The sequence below is a fragment of the Pseudopodoces humilis genome, chromosome 2 (genome assembly GCF_049639895.1).
Source record: "Pseudopodoces humilis isolate 2021_Gansu_Grassland_sample_001 chromosome 2, ASM4963989v1, whole genome shotgun sequence".
Taxonomy (NCBI): Eukaryota; Metazoa; Chordata; class Aves; order Passeriformes; family Paridae; genus Pseudopodoces; species Pseudopodoces humilis.
Window position 1 is genome coordinate 102,088,224 of NC_142201.1, and position 16,684 is coordinate 102,104,907.

At 39.6% G+C, this 16,684-nt stretch overlaps 1 protein-coding gene across 1 annotated transcript in view; it reads left to right on the top strand.

The window, feature by feature from the left end:
• Window positions 1-16,684, top strand: part of UVRAG (UV radiation resistance associated) — a 97,369-nt gene that overhangs the window by 27,115 nt on the left and 53,570 nt on the right. Inside the window, exons 7-11 of the mRNA XM_005524147.3 lie at window positions 10,707-10,812; window positions 12,701-12,827; window positions 13,744-13,828; window positions 14,307-14,394; window positions 14,951-15,011. Coding sequence (XP_005524204.1) covers window positions 10,707-10,812; window positions 12,701-12,827; window positions 13,744-13,828; window positions 14,307-14,394; window positions 14,951-15,011 — 467 coding nt within the window. The remainder of the gene's footprint in view (window positions 1-10,706; window positions 10,813-12,700; window positions 12,828-13,743; window positions 13,829-14,306; window positions 14,395-14,950; window positions 15,012-16,684) is intronic.

A 16,684-nucleotide genomic window follows, 5' to 3' on the forward strand; every position in this document is an offset into this window, starting at 1 on the left:
AAAAACTTATTAGTAGCTCCTCAGCACAATTTCTTCAAGTCTACAGAGTCACTGGCATTGCACATGCCAAATGTAGTAACTGCCTTTGTGTAGCTATTTTTAACACATGGAAATAATGCTGAAAGTGAAACTGTTTTTCTTAAGCTCTGAGTAGTGAACAGTAGAGAGGCACAAGGGCTTCATGGGCTCAAGCTGCTCAGTTCTAAGGTGTATCTCAGGTACATTGACTTGTTTTTTGTAAACCGGCCCATCTTGAACAATGTCAGTGTCTTGCCTGATGGGAGGTCAGCCAGACTTTGCTATTGTATAGTTGATTTAAGTAGCAGTTCCAAACTTTAGGCTTCCAGTTGTTTAGTGGGGTAAAAAGAAGGTTAAGCAGGAAGAAGACATGCTCTCATCACTGGCTGTCTGACTTAAGAGAGTTGCACAGCATGTAATAAATCCAGATCTAAGCCATGCAAAGCTGTACTGCCTTTTGAACTTCCCTGAAGTTCCTCTGTTTCGATCTTCATCTTCATGAAAGAAGTGAACCCAATGGAGCCAGGCAGTAGATGGGACTACGTGGAAATGAGTTGCTTTTTGCTACTCTGTTCCTTGTGGTATGCTGGTAGCTGCATAGAGATAAGGACAGGCAGGAAATATCTAGTTAAATTTTAAAATATGCACTGACAATTAAGTCTCCAGTTTCTGGCTTTTTTGCTTTGCTTGTCCTTTAGTCACAGAAGGGTCCCAACTCAGCTGTGACCAAAACATCTCTAAACATTGCAGTTACAGATGTTTATGTGGTGGAACAGTCACCATCTTCGTGTAGAAAGTGAACGGGTCGGGAAAGGTGATCACTAAAAAATAACCTGATACCCTGATACTCTTGCAGTGGCTTGCTCTAGCTTTTTCTGAGAGTATCTTGGCAATCACATTGCAGACTTTTGGACTTCAATGTTGCTACTGCTGCTGCCGTCATCCTCTCCCAGTAGATGAAGAAATATGCCATCTAAAGTGTGAAATACACTGTAGGATTCCTCTTACCTGCTCTTAAATCACAAAGTTCCTCTGCTAAAACATGCCTTTGCTAGTGATCATGATAGTGTCAGGTGGGTTTTTATGATGGCCAGGTTTGATGTTTCTAAACAGGAAGAATTTACACCTGGAAGACATGGCACTTTTTACCCAAGAGGCAGCAGAGACCAGGCAGATATCCTCCCTTAGCTTTGGACAGGCAAATCCAGGTGGCCTAAGGCCAGGATGAATCAATAGGAGCTGGAATAGGACCTCTAGAGTGCCTCTGTATGCGTAATTAAGCAGTACTGAAATGCATGAACAGTTTAACAAGTGTCATCCTTCTTGGCCTGAAAACTTTGTGAGTTGGAATTGTGCTGTGATGGCTTCCTGAGAAGTAGCGATGGCGATGAAAACTGGGATCTGATTTTTATTTATATTTTGAGAGGTTCCTTAGGGATTTTTATTGGTGACATCAGACTTGTAGACAAATCTCTTCCCAGGCATTTTACCTCTATAGTGCTGAGCTCTATTGGAACTGAGGCTATTCAATCATTAGAACACTAGATTTACAAGCCTGCCTATTGCCAGAATCTGTATCAGAGAGTGGCATGGGTCATGGCAAGTTGAAACACTCCATGAAGTGTAAGAGGAGGACATGTTTATGAACTGCTGGGTTAGTAGTCTGCTGCTACTCTGATCTTCAATTTTCCTAATATGCTATATGCAATAAGCTACCCCTGCAGTGGCACATTTTTAGCATAGATATATTGCTAGCTCTTGGTCAAAGATACATTGCTTGGCTCTTTTGTTTCAAAGCACTTTAGAGAGGAATTACACAAAGCTGTGCAGGGCTTAAAAAGTAGCTTTATTCTGCCTCTTTATTTGTGACAGTGTGTAAAAGATGGTATCAGTGGAGCAATACTGAGAAGTCAGAACCTAGTCCTGCTCCTTTTTTGGCTCTATGAAGTGCGTGAAAACCAGCACGTTGTAGAGTCTTAGAACAGTCTGGGTTCAGAGGGACCTTTAAAAATGATCCAATTCTGTTGGCGATGGAGAGACATGGGACAACTGAGTGGTAATCAGAATCTGAGTTTACTCTGGGCTACATATGCTTATATACCATTCTAGGAAGGCTAGTAATTTTTACTACAATGATTGGATTAAACATCATACAAATAAGCTTACACATTTTTGCAACATCTGCTTGATTCAGTCATCTTCCCTGTAGCCAGACTGATCCAATCCTCTTGCAATCTTCAAAGCTCTGTTTGTTCTTGACAAGGCATCCTGGTTATCAAATCTCTTAAGCTAATCAGGCCCAATGTACTTTGTCTTTGCAATGCAGTTCCACCTTCCTGCCATGGCAGACTACGTTGCTCCAAGCCCCATCCGGCCTAGCCTTGAACACTTCCCGGGATGGGGCACCTACTATCACCTTGAACAACCTGTACCAGTGTTTCTTCATCCTTATTGTAGAAAATGTCTTCCTTATCTTTAATCTAAATAGCCAAGTGTCACCAAAGGAGGATCTAAGTAATTACCTGAGGATGCCTGAAAGATTTTAAGAAGGAGGATTTTGTGAACATCAGGATTGTTTATTTTGTTACACCTTTGTCCTAGATATGGCCATGAGAATGGTGCTGTGAGTTGCTTTCCTGGGCAAAGATTTTGGTGAATGCAATCCTGTCTCTAAAATTCTCAGAACTATCCAACCACACTGGGAGAATCAAGGCAGGATTTTGACTGAGAACAAATAAAATGGATTAAAGATTTTGTTGGGGGGAAAATGCTCTAATGGATTTGCTCATTAAAGCAGGGCAGGATAGGGAATGCATGGATATCCAAGAAGCTGCAGAACACTCCTGAGAGTCTTATGACCATCCTGTTAGGTAGGAGTTTTCACTAGTATAGCTGGAGAGTTCTGCTTCTCTTGGGAAGAAAACTCAGATTTGAATTTGGGGCTGGCTTCTAGGAGGAAAGTGCAGCTTTGAAACACGAGTCACCTGAATATTGGCTTGTGTTCTACCTCCTTCCGTTGCATAATCCTGCGCTCTGCTGTCACAAGCACTTAATCAGCTGTGTGGCCTTGAGTGGAAGAACACAATCAAGTGTAGAGCAAGTGGTTTCTTTTTGGGTGGAGCCTGGAACATATTCAGTCTGCTTCCTTTTCAGTTGTTCAGTGAATCCCAGTCTTAGGCTTGCTCATTGGCTCAGAGTGAGAACTGGAACTTCTATGAAGATTTGTTAGGAAAAGGCTGTTGAATTCTACTGGTGTTACTGTCCATCTGGCTGCAATCATCTTCACATGTTTATGCACTTTAGAAATTTGATTTGCATCTAATTTACCTTTTTTACTAAATACAGTGGCTTGAATATGATGCTGTGTGCCTTGGCAGCAAGGTTTCTGTAATCACAAATTGTGAAAGAACAAAAAAAAAAGCTTTCTTTGTAATTTGCCATATTTGTTTTTTGAATTAAAAAATATCAACCCATAAATCCATCTGTGAAAAACAGCGTAACTCTTCAGGATTTTAAAAAAGTTTATTAGGGAATAAAATAAGAGACAAAAGTCCAGCACTGGGGTGTTCCTGCCAAACAGCCAAAGAACACCCCATAGATTGGAAACAGTTTGTCTTTATACTGTGTCATTCCAGAGGCTCATGCATATTCATATATTTTATTATTCAAACTTCCTGGAACACCTGATATTCCAGGTTCTCTTCTTGTTTGATTTTTAACCTCTGACCTGCCTGCAGGATATTCTATAGCTAAGGTCTTCCCATGTTCCTATCCTGTTATTTCACACTCTGGATGCTTATGCATCAGTTCACAAATGTAAGGAAAATTAGTGGTTTTGCACCATTCTTCAAGTTGGTTACATAGAGGTATTTTTAGTCTCTATTTTTGACAGTTTGCTAATGCCTACAGCACAACGTATTTATTACATTACTATTCATATAAACTCTACAGTGTATATGGAAACTGACAGATTATACCATCCAAAAGTAGTTAAAAGTATAAATTGTTCTATATTAAAATACTTGTGAAACAAAAAGTTAATATATCAATGCAAAAGCTGGTATTATAGTGTTGTCTATAACACACCCATTTAACTGGCATTAAATGTGTGAATTGGAATAAGAGAACTTGAGACATCTCACATTTTGTTGCTTCATTTCTCAAAAAAAAATGTGTTTCACCTTAAGGGTCTCCTCTTCCATTCATGCCCTGTGAGTATTGAAGGTGATCTGTACCCTAGCTAGCTTTCTTAAATATTCCTCAAACTGGAGGCTGGAACCTGCCCTGCTGACCATTTGACAGACATGTTTTTTCCTTTTCTTTGTTTCCAGATAGCTCAAAGCATTCACTGTTGCAGTCCACAAATTCACGTGAACTTGATTATATTAAAGCTTAATTTGAGTCTTAAATGTGTAATGCTTAAATGTAGAATCTCCAGTGTAAGCATAAGGCTTACATGCAAGTGATTTACATGTGTAGGACTCAGAAGTGTTTGAAAGAATGATAGAAAGTTATCTGTGCTGCAACAGCACTGTCTTGTGTCAGTTTCTTACGGCATTGACTGTTGTAGAGGTTTGATGTCATAAATGATTGTCAGACTTGAATTTTATTATTTTCTTACTCCCTACTGTATTTTCTTGCCTTACCTCTGCTTTTGACAAATTGTAGATATAAGTTTCTGAAGACATTGAATAGGGAGTACATGATTATAAATTAGGAATTTTTTGTTGTGGAAAAGCACATGTAGCAAATTGTGAAAAACAAGGTTCACTGTCCTGGTAAAATTTAAAAGGTTTAATAAAGACAATGAGAGACACAGATAATAAAGCAAAGAATAACAGCCAGGTGCTTGGTGCTCTGCCATGAGCATACCTGGTGTTTTGGGAACACCCTTTATATATCATTTCTTTTGCATCACCTTGATGCACATTCATAGACTTTATACATATTCAAACTTTTCCATTAACTAGTTTACATCTTCCAGGAACTGTCTTGCATGGCCACTCCTTGGATCCGCCTTTTTAGAGCGTGTGTATTTCTTGCCTTGTGGTCTTAATTCTTTCCTTATCTTTTAATTTGGGCTTTGGCTCCTTCTTTCCACAGGCATGAGTGTTGATAGCAGCCAGGTCCCCATCACCTGTTCACTGGGGGTTATCCTAACTTGTGGGCAGTTCAAACATACTATATCAACTATTACACTTACGCCTAAATTTTTGCTATTATCAGGAGAGAGGACAAAAAACCAAACTACATCCACGCAGTAAAGCCATTCTAAAATTATACATATAACATTCATCTTAATACTTGCAAAAAGACAGTATTATAATAGGTATTTATAACAAAATGATGGTTTTAAGGGGTTATGAAAAAAATCTTATAGCTGGCTGGCGCTCTCCAGAATCTAAATTTGTGGACTGACATAAAGTAGTGTGTATTCTAGTTTCTGAATTTAATAGGAAAGTCTTTAATTATTTTTTTCTTTGATAATAGTTTTGGGTACTTTACTTCTAGGACTTGTCACTTATTGCCAGGAGTGTTCCATTCTAGTTTCTAAATCCCATGTTGTAATTCTCAGTTTAAATTTATTCATGCTGTAAACTAAGGTTGTTCTGGCAAATATGACCAGAGGCATTTATTTCTCTTGTGAGAAGGAGCTGTAGTATGTGACTGCTATAACTAATTGATGTATTTATGGCTTAAAGTTCTGTATATGAAAAATCCAGATTTGTCTGATAGAAAACAGATATTGGGAGTGGATGATAGAACTGCAAAATCATGCATCAACTGACTGATAAAGTGAGACTCATTAATGTAAATATAAGCATATGTCTTAATGTTGGGGGTTAGGATTTTTCCTTTTGTTTCTTTCTCTCGTAGTATTTTGTCCCATTTGTTGCTAAGAGACAATAATGACCAGTACTTAAAAGAGACAAAAAATGTCACTAAGGGGGAGGAGTGCAGCTGGCTGCACTATGGTAGCTGAGGGGCTTTCTCTTGGGAAGGGCAGAGATACTGCCAGATTTTGACAGGGCAGTGCAGGGCTAGGCTCCTCTTGGACTCTCGGGATCAGAGGGAAGGACCTGTTGGTCTGCAGTCACTGCCTGGAGGATTTGCTGCCACTGCGGACCTTTTGCCCTCGCACTGCATTTTCTGCTGTGGGTGAGCCTGTGCTCATTAGAGAAACTGTTGGATTGGGCCCTTATTAACACCTGATCTGACTGGAAAAAGGACCCTCACAATCTATTTGGGTGCCCCAGGGGAAAGCCCGGGAACCTGACCCCTTCCCTATTCCTGGAGGGTATCTCCCTGGCTGCAGCATGCAGCCAACCCCTGTGGCTTCTGCTAAGGCTGTGGAGTTTTCTATTACATTTTTGTTTGCCATCTCAGGAGGTGTGCCTGCCTCTGCCATCCCAGCCGCTGCTCCAGGGTTCCTGCTGTAGCCTATTTTTGACATCCAGCCCACCAGGGATTACCATGGGAAGTAGATGCAACTGACCTGGCACCACAGCGCCCCTTGGAATTTTGGGAGAATCGTCACACCTGCCCTGCCTGGCTGGGAGCCAGCAATGCCCCTGCCAGCTGTGACTGTAACTACACCAAAGGGGAAAGTGCCTGACAGCCAAGAGAAGGCTGATTTTACTGGGTTCCTGGTTTTGTTTGCTGTTGCTGCCATTGTTGCTGTTTGTTTGCCTTGTTGTACACATACGTACTAGTAAAGAACTGTTATTCCTTTTTCCATACCTGAAAGTCCTGTAATTTCCAGGTTATAATAATTTGGAGGGAAGGAGGTAATTTTTCCATTCCAAGGGAGGTTCCTGCCTTCCTTGACAGATCCCTGTCTTTCAAATCAAGGCACTTAATAGGCACAACTCTCACTACACTCCAGCTTTCAGTTTTTCAGAGATTGCTGCCAGAAATGAATTTGCTATACGAACTAGCAAGTCATTGGATTTATGCATGATCAAGAGAGACTAGGATACTGCAGTGTGTTATAAAGGAAAGTGCTCCAGCTGAACCTTCCAACTTACTGCAGGCTTAAAGAGAGTGAATGTGTTGTTACAGCACATTCCAAAGTTTTAAAGTCAAGTTATGTTGGACCACTGCACTGTTCAGTCCTGGGAAGTAAGGAAAGCTGATTGATCTTGCAAACAAGACAAGAACATTATGTCAAGGAAGTCTAGTAATAATGAAGAAGTCCAAAACTTGGTAACTATTTTGTCTCCGTCCCCATGCAAGCTGGTACCCAGATTGGTTTCAAATCTTACAGCCAATGTAGAAAGTGAGCTGTGGGCCTTTTTTTGCAGGGGGGAGGGGATAGTGGTTGTTGCGGAAAGCATTTTGATATAAGACTTGAAAAGCCTTGAGGAAATTATCTAAATTGCCTATATTTGAGGAACTTGGGATCTAGAAAGTAGAGAAGAGACACTGAAATTTTATGTGCTGGTCCTTTGTAGACCAAGTAGGGATACAGCTTTTGTTAGTCTTAGTTTACAATACATGGATTGCACTTTTAATGTATCCAACTGTTTTCTAAACTGTCCAAGGAAGAGAGAGTGTTTTGTGTCTTTCTAATCTCACCATCTCAGAAAGCAGGTGCTATGGGGATGGAAGTAGAACAGCAGCCTTGTGGATCTCCACCTCCAGTCAGTCAGGATGCTCAGGAATTTTAATGTCTGCTTTGCTTTCTGATTCTTTCCCAGGCTACAGCATGGAACTGATCTGATGTTGGACAATTGCACAACATCTCCCAGGGCCCCAAGCAACAGCAGTAAATTTGTCACACTTCATGTTGCAGTTGCTCTGCTTCTGGCTGACAATGGCTGTGAGCTGCTGCAGACACTGGATGACAACACTGTTGGCTAAACTTATCCCTTTAAAAAGGCTGGAGTTTCTGCTGTAACTGGCTTGGCTTTCCCAATTGCTGGAGGAAAATTGGTAGCAGGCCAGTGGCCTCTTCAAGCCCTCAATTAGCTTTTAAAGTGCTGTGGAAGTGCTAATTTTAGTAAAATACATTAAAAAATGAAATCTTGGTCAATATAGGAAGAATCCCATGTTGGCTAATGGCATATAGGGGATGTAATCAGTTGGCTTATGCTATTGTTTAATAACCTGGTATTGGTTATTAAACCAAGCAGGATTGTGCTCAAAGTACAGCTTGTGCTGACTAAGCTGTAGCATTGGACCTGCATTTAGCCTTGAAATGGAAACAAGATGTGGTCAGTTAGAATTGAAGTTTCTCTCTGTTTATTCTGTATGTGTTTTAATCCAGATTTATGGCCTCAGCTTGCTGATCTCCATTGGCGTAATCGTAATTGCTTCCACCAAAGTCTGCTTGTGCAGAAGTGATAGACAAAATTTCCCTGTTGGCATTCTTACAGCTTTATTTGTATTCGTCTTGTTGGATGACCAAAGATTTCTACGTGGGGACATTTTCTTGGCTGAGAAAAGAATGTCTGTTGATAGTTGCTGTGTTTGTGACATAAAGTCCCTAATCTTGGTAGATTTAGCTTTGGATTTGGTCATGTTACCATTTTAAAGTTCTTAGAACAATAGTGGATGTACTGGGATTGAGTCAACCGATATCAGTAATTTTTCTGTCTTGAAGTGTAAATGGCCCTCTTTGGCATCAAGGCAGCAAAGTTTAACTGTGCAAGGAATGAGTGGATGATGCTTGGCTTAAAAAGAAATCAATTTCTTATTAAAACCAGATTTTATTGCTGAATTATTTTGTATAGCAGTTTTTATATGTCAGGAATATATATTTAGATACTGATTCACCCAACTGAACAAGTATTCCACTGTATGTATTGTTTTGAGAAGTCAGTCTCTGTAAATGTTTATTCCTTACCCTTTGGGCATGGGTAGGAGAATTTAGGTACTACACAATTTGTATGTTGTTAATGAGTATTGATCAAATCACTGTGAGAAACTCACATAGAAAATGACCTTTCTAACAATTTCTCCATTCCATAAATACTTTCAATGAGTAGAGCACCTTCCAGGAGGTTTTCCTGCCTCAATGGAGTGTTGTGAAAACTTGTAAGACTGTCTCATGATCACCTAATAGACTAAATCGAGAATGTTCTTCCAGTGTTAAACTACATAAAAAGGGGAAATGTCACTCAGTAAACTTGACCTAAAAGTTTTAGCTTTCTTATATGTAGAAGGAAAACATTCCAGCCTTTTGGAAAGAGACAAGTTGGCAAGTGTGGAAGTAGAAAACTTAGCTCCTGCTGGATGACATGACAGCAGAGCTCTGAGTGATGTTCAGGATGGTCAGCAAACCTTGGCTTTGACCTGCGTAACTGCATGTTCCGTAGTCACCAGCCTCAGGATGCATTCACAGAGGTGGGAGGTCTAAGAAGTAGTTCCCAGTAGGATCCGAGTTCCCAGGAGGTCTCAGTTCTTCATGGAGCATGTTAGACCAAGCCCTTGGGTGATGGAGGACTTTTGGTCTCAGTAGTCTTAATGCCCTCTCACCCCCTCAGCAGCCAGCAGAGCAGTGTTTCTTAATACAGGATGGAGTACAGCTGCTCTTGACCAGCTCTGTGGCTGCTGGTGCTATGAGCAGTTTGAAAAACTCAAGAGAAACCAAGGAAATTATTTAGATTCTTGTTTTAAATTATGCTATTACTGGTGTTTAGGAGAAGGAAAAGTGTGAAGGACTAAAGGCATCTGATGACTTAAGTGTATTCATTTAGAACTCTGACATGTAAAAGTCCTAAATCACAAGACCTTGTTTATTAATATTACTAGCATTGTTTGTTTCCATTCCACTCCTCTCTTCTTCTAATAAATACAATAATTTCTACTCCATGTTAATTTTAAGAAAGAGGTTAATGTCTCTCGTAGACCTGTTTTTGCCATCTTTTTTCTCTGATTTTTTTCCCCAATAAATATGGCAAATAATTTTTTTCTCTCTTCACCCTGAAGCCAGGGCTAACAATCAAAGTAACACATCATCATAACCTTTTAATGTTTTCAAATGTGATTCAGTTAAGAAATCTATGTTTTTGCCACAGAAGGGCTTGTAGCATAGTGGGAAGTGCTGAAGAATGTTTCATGTTCTTGGCTGGGTAACTGTGTTAGCTAAAGGATACTTGCACTTTTTCTAAAGCTGGTCTGTGTTAACAATGCTTGCGTGTATCTATCTTCATGTTAATGGTGATTTAACTTAAATGCGATACCCATAATTACCTGCTCTCTCTCCTTCAGCATGAGCAGCATCTGTTGAATTGAAAAAATTAAGAAGAGATTTTGATACTTGATGAATTTAAAGACTTTGTGGTTTTCTTCATAAACTATGCAAGTTATCACAGAATGGTTTGGGGTTGTGGGACCTTAAAGCTCATCCAGTTCCAACCCCCTGCCATGGGCAGGGGCACTTTGCACTAGATCAGGTTACTCCAAGTCCTGTCCAACCTGGCCTTGAACACTGCCAAGGATGGGGCAGCCACAGCTTCTCTGGGCAACTTGTGCCAGGGCCTCACCACCCTCAGGGTGAGAAATTCCTCACCACAGGGGAGGAATTTAATTCCAGTATCCCATCTAACCCTGCCTTCCTTATGCTTCCTCATTTGATATTTTGAAGTAGAAGCTGACAGTCTGAATTTGCATTCCTGCTGCTGGTTTTGAGGTGTTTGCACATGTGGGGAACCTTTATCACAGCTGTAACTTTCTCCTTGCAGGCTCCACAGAGCTCAGTGTGCAATTAAACAGACTCAGGTAACTGTTCAGAAAATAGGAAGGGAGATTGAAGAAAAGCTGAGATGTACATCTACAAGGAACGAACTGGTATGTTTGATTTATTAAAACTTTATTTTATGGGCTTGCTGAAGCATCTGGCTGATGTCTTGACCGTAAGCTTGGTTTTTATTTTTAACACTTGAACTTGAAATCTTTATTTACACCTGTCTTTTTAAATGGGAACTCATCTGAGAGCTGTGTAATATCATCAGTATGAGTTGTGTGTGTTGCTCAGCTGGACTGATAAATCGCTTATCCTATTTTTACCTTTATTTTGTACAATCATGCTATCAAAACATAAACATTGCACAGTGTATGAAAGAATTCTTTTAGGAAAAACAAACTTCTAATGATTTATATGAAACATGACAGGAACCTGTGGTGGATTTAGGGTGAGGTGAGTCTACTGGGTGTATCTTTTTGCACCCTGATTCCTTTTGGATAAACAGAATTCATGCAAATGCTGCCACTCAAGCAACATAGTCATTTTGAACAGAAATTGTATTAGATCTTAGAACACTTTGACAGTTGGTTTTGCCTGCTCTCCTCCCCTCCCCAGAGAAGTCTGTTGACATTAACTTCTGCTTTCTGCCCAGGAAAGCTGATCTTGGTTAAAAGATAAGTTGACAGAACAGGAGTGGTTTGTGGTTCTTTATTACTTCCATGGACTTCATTATGTTGGTACTGGTATGTGTCTGGTGCCTTGTAAAGGGCACATTTGCAGTGTGAAGTTAATTTATTGCTGTGAAACAGATTCTGAGTTGAGAATACTCAGCTAAGTTCCAAAAGTGTCAAACTGGCTCAAGGATTTGACAAACTGGGAAAAATAGGAGCTTGTTTACTGGCTGTAATTACAGGGGTTACACTGTAGATGAAGAGGTGAAGAAGTCACCTTCTATAAGGGACAATATAAAATCTCTTGTGAGTCATTCCAGCCCAGGGCTTCTTTACCTTCTCCTGGTATCTTGACTGTTTAACCATAAGCTTTTCAGTTATGGATATGCTCATCCCTCCTTGCAAAGGCTTTTTATTTTTAAATATATGAAAGTAAAACTCTGTAATACAATCCTAATATGTTTTTAATTGGAGGGGACCTTAAAGCTCATCCAGTTCCAACCCTCCTGCCATATGCAGGCATACCTTCCATTAGACTGGTCTGCTCCAAGCCCTATCCAACCTGGCCTTGAACACTTCCAGGCATGGGGCAGCCACAGTTTCTGTGGGCAACCTGTGTCAGGGCCTCCTCACTCACCCTCGCAACGAAGAGTTTTGTTCCCAATATCCCATCTAAGCCTGCCCTCTGGCAGTGGGAAGCTATTTCCCCTTGTCCTGTCATTTCAGGCCCTTGTCCAAACTCCTTCTCCAGCTGTCTTGGACCACTGGGGTGCTCAGGTCTCCTGGGAACCTTTTCTGTTCTCTAGACTGAACTCTCAACTTTTTCTTTGTATCCTCTTACTCTCATTGTCCTGAAGCTGGGAATTGAATCTAATAGTGCAGCTTGAACATCTCCAGCCTTTTTCCAGTTCCTGGGGAAAAAACCAAAAACTTTGTATAAGCTTCTTACTGCTCACCTTCCCTCTTGCCGGTGAGCCCTCTGCCAGGGAGTGAATGCTCATCCTGCTGCTAGTGCTGTGCTGTCAGTTTTTATGTCATGGTGCAGCACTGTTCTTAATTTTTGGTCTGGGCTCAAGAGAGGTGATACAACCCATAGGAGGAGCAAGCACTGTGGCACACAACTGTGTTGCTTTCCTTCCAAAGCAGCAAAATGATTAGAGTCTTTGGGAATCTGTTTCCTGTGGTAACCTGTGAACTCAGTTCTTAGGCAGGTGCTAGTCTTGTCCTGTTTTTTCATTCCCTCCTATCACCTTTTTATGAAACTGCTTTTGTGCAGAGAAGCTTTTTTTTTTTTTTTTTAAATCTGTATTTCTTCCCGTAGAAAAAGGAGAGCGAATGTTTACAGTTGAAGATCTTGGTGCTACGTAATGAACTGGAACGGCAGAAGAAGGCCCTTGGTCAGGAAGTAGCCTTGTTGCATAAGCAAAAAAGTACTTTGCTTGATAGAGGTAAATGTAGAAACCTTAGCCTAGTTTATGACCAGAATGAAAATGCTGGTTTCTTTTCTATTTTCATTGCCTGGCTGTAATGTGCTTGTGATTTTTCTTTATCTGAAATTTGCAGCTAGGTGTAATTTCTTCACTCTCTATGTTATACTGAGTTTTAGAAAGCAGTTTCTGGTATCTTGTCTCTAAATAACTTCTTATTATGACACGTCTCCAAAGCAATCTTAAATCTGTGTTTGACATTTTATGAGAACATCAGAAGAGTTGCAGTATAGTACAGTAAACATTGCCATGATAAAGAGACTTCATAATATCATGAGGGAAGTTGCTGTACCTGTGATTTGGATTCAGTTTTAAGCATTAGAAGACAAAAATCCCTCCTAATATTTTGATATGAAAGTGACAGATGAAATGCTCAGCCATCTTGGTATCATCCTTTACTGGGCAAGTCTCCTGTAGTGAAATGCTGTATCACTGCCTCTTTGGAACTCACCAAGAACAAACCAGGCACATGTTTGATCTTGTTGCAGGATTTTTTTATTTCAATACTTAGTTGAGTCTAAAGTAATTGGTCACTGCTAAAAAGGATGGTTTTTACCATGTACTTTATTCTGGCTGTGCTGATATTGAGACCTGATAACTGGATTACTGCACTGTGTGGTTGTGAGAGGAATAGGTATTAAAGAAGGATGAAATCTGATGGGTTGTATTTGGCTGGTGAATGGTGTGTGGTGCATGAAGACAAGCGTTCCTCCTGTGCTGGCATTCTCTGGTTTGGGAGCATAATATGGAAAATGGGAGGGTAAGAATAAGTGGAGGACTATTGCCAACATTTTGTCAGTATCTACTTCTAAAACTTTGGATAATTAAGAAAATACTTCATACTGGTTTTTTTTCCCTGATTCCTTATGTTCCTTAGAAAATGCATTTGGAACTGAATACCAGAAACTTGAAGAGCATAATGAATCTCTGTATGAATTAAAAAAGGAATGCACTGCTAAGAGGTAAAAGGACCTATGTTTACTCTGTAACTGAAAAAAAAAGACAAGCTTGAGAGTAGGCTATTGAAAATGGGACTTCTGACATCACATTCTTCCTCATGTTGTCCTAAAACTTCTGTTAAGACATCCCTGCTACAATTCATAGATATCTAAAGTAAGGATTACCAGTGGCAAGTCTATCAGAGAAGGAAACAGAGGCTTGGTTGTATGTGTAGACTCTGATAGGACTTCTAGATGTGCTTTAGTGTAACACAGCTTTGTAATACCTGATTCTGGCAGTCAAAATATGTCTATAATGTATGGTATGCCTGAAAACAAAAATTAGCTTTTAAATGCTGTATTATTTTTTTGGGTGGATTTACCTAACTTTTTGGAGGATAGGAGGTGATAACTGGAAAGCTGCAAAAGGGATGTGACAGCTTGGTACCTTTATTTGGAGCTTTTGAAGAAAATAATGGTTTTGGAATCTCTTTCCCCAAAGAGAACAGTTTTTGAAGACAAATGCCCAGCAGACTATTCGATGCAAGCAGTTGCTGTCAGAGCTATCCTACATCTACCCTATTGATTTGGTATGTTTTCAACGTCCTGACAACCTGCTTAATATGAAATGGACTTCCTATACTGCAAGCAAATATTGTGCTTTACTTGTGACAGAATCTGCTCTTTGCTCATTCTGTTTATTTCAGCTTTTTCTTACATTTGGTCTTTAGATTACAAACTTTGCAGGGAGGGAACTTGTGCCAGGGCCTCTTACACAGTGCCCTCTATGAAAATAGAATAGCTATAATTTAATGGATGTTTTCCATTTTGTGTACAATTACATAAATTAACCCTGACAGTAGGCTAGCTGATTGCACAGAAACATATGTTAAAATGTTGAGCTTCATATATTCATATATGAATTAATATGAAGCTCTTCACTCTTTAAAAAAGTGTTTTATTTTTTCAAACTGTGTGAGATGCAAATTAAAATACTGTCAGTCACTGTAAGTTTAGTTGAATATTTAGTTTTTTTGATTTTGATTTTATTGTTTGTTAGGTTTGTTGTCACGTTTAATGAAGGTTTTGGTGTTCTGGGTGTTATTGTTCCATGCTCACTTTCCACTGTTGATTTTAAATTTACAGAATAACCAAAAGGATTACTTTGTTTGTGGAGTCAAGCTTCCTAATTCTGAAGACTTTCAAGGTAGCTGCATATTCCTAATGTAGTTGTTACAGTTAAGACTGCTTCTAAACTTTGTAAAATTCATAAGCAATAGCTTGGGGTCCAATTTTTGACCAAAAAGATCTGGTCAAAATTAAGAATTATTTCTTGGCATTTCCTAGCTAAAGCAAAGGCGGTTTCTTTTGACTCTTAGCAAAGCACCTCTGTGTTCTAAGACTGCATATTGAAACACCGGAACAGGTTACCTAGAAAGGCAGAGAAGTCTGCATCTTTGTGGATGCCCAGAACCCAGCTGGATGCCGTACTAGGGACAACCTGCTCTTACCTGGGGTTGAGGGTGTGCCATTCCCAGAGGTACCTTCCAAACTCAGTGAATCTGGAAAATATTTGTGTCTGGCCTAAAATTCTGTTTGGGCTACTTTTAGTCCATAAATCTTTGTGGGGCAACAGGCATGAATCCCCATTTGATTTGCTGTAGTAGCTGGTAAACTTGTCAAATAAATACCTTGCAAAAAAGTATTTTGAATCTCTCTAACAGTATGCAGTACTTTATAAGTGACCTTCTGCTTTAACTGTCAGCCCTCATCCTATTTCAGAAGCAAATATATCATATGCCTGCCTGTGTAACAGTTGTACGGTAACTGCATGCATTCATCTACAGATGTTTGACGTGAACTGGCAATTCATTAAAATCCCCTTGAGGGTTCTTCTCCCCAGTACTTATTCACTCTGGTTTCTTGAGCAAAAACCTCCATCTCTTTAAAGCCACCTCATAGTAATTAGCTTGTACTAATAATGTGTATATTGGATACTAGAATACTGGAGGAATAATCTTTAGAACAAATTAGTTTGTCAGTAGGAAAAAATCTATCAGTCTGTTGCTTTGTTTCCATGATTGAATTAAATGTGATGATGACTCAGTTTGCTGACTCTTAAGAAATCAGTGGTGTGCCATCTTCTGGCCAATTTTCAGTTTCCTGGTATTAATTCATTGCAAAAGAATTACTAATTCTTTATCCAAGTCTCTAGAAGTATTGTATTGTAATGAAGAAGTACTTAGCATTCAGTTTAGTGAAATGGGCAGTTAAATTTGAAACCCAGCTGTCTGGCATGGATCTTATCTCAGACTCAGTAGATACTATTTTTAAAAAAACTAGGCGTCTGAAGGATGAAAAAATTCTCTAAAAAGCCAGTTTTGCTGCAAATCTTCAACATTTTTTACAAAATCCATTTAAACAGGGGTGTAACTTAAATACAAATATTATGACAGGCTCTGGTAGAGCTCATTATGGTCATTGAATTTCATTATAAGCTTTCTTGAAGGTCCTCTGTTCAGCTAGTTTCATGGATGCACCAGAAGGGATGACTGTTGCTAGTGCTGTCTGTATCCCTTGAAAAAAATTAAAAATAGTGAAAAGAGAAAGGAAAAGCCTTTATATGGCTAAAAGATGTAGTTTCAATTGCAAGATCTGTTCCTGGCAGGTGAAGCTTTAATGCTAAAACCTTAAATGTCAGATTGAAAATGATACTTTAAAACAATGGGTCAATCTAAGGTTTTCCAGCTATTGGCAAAGAACAGAGTTCGTAGCTTGGGGTTAGTGTCTCTCCCAACTGATCTCACTCGTGAATAAAGTTGAGAAGGAATGCAGCTTTCCCTATCCTACTCTCACGTGTCAACTCCATCTAGAGAAATG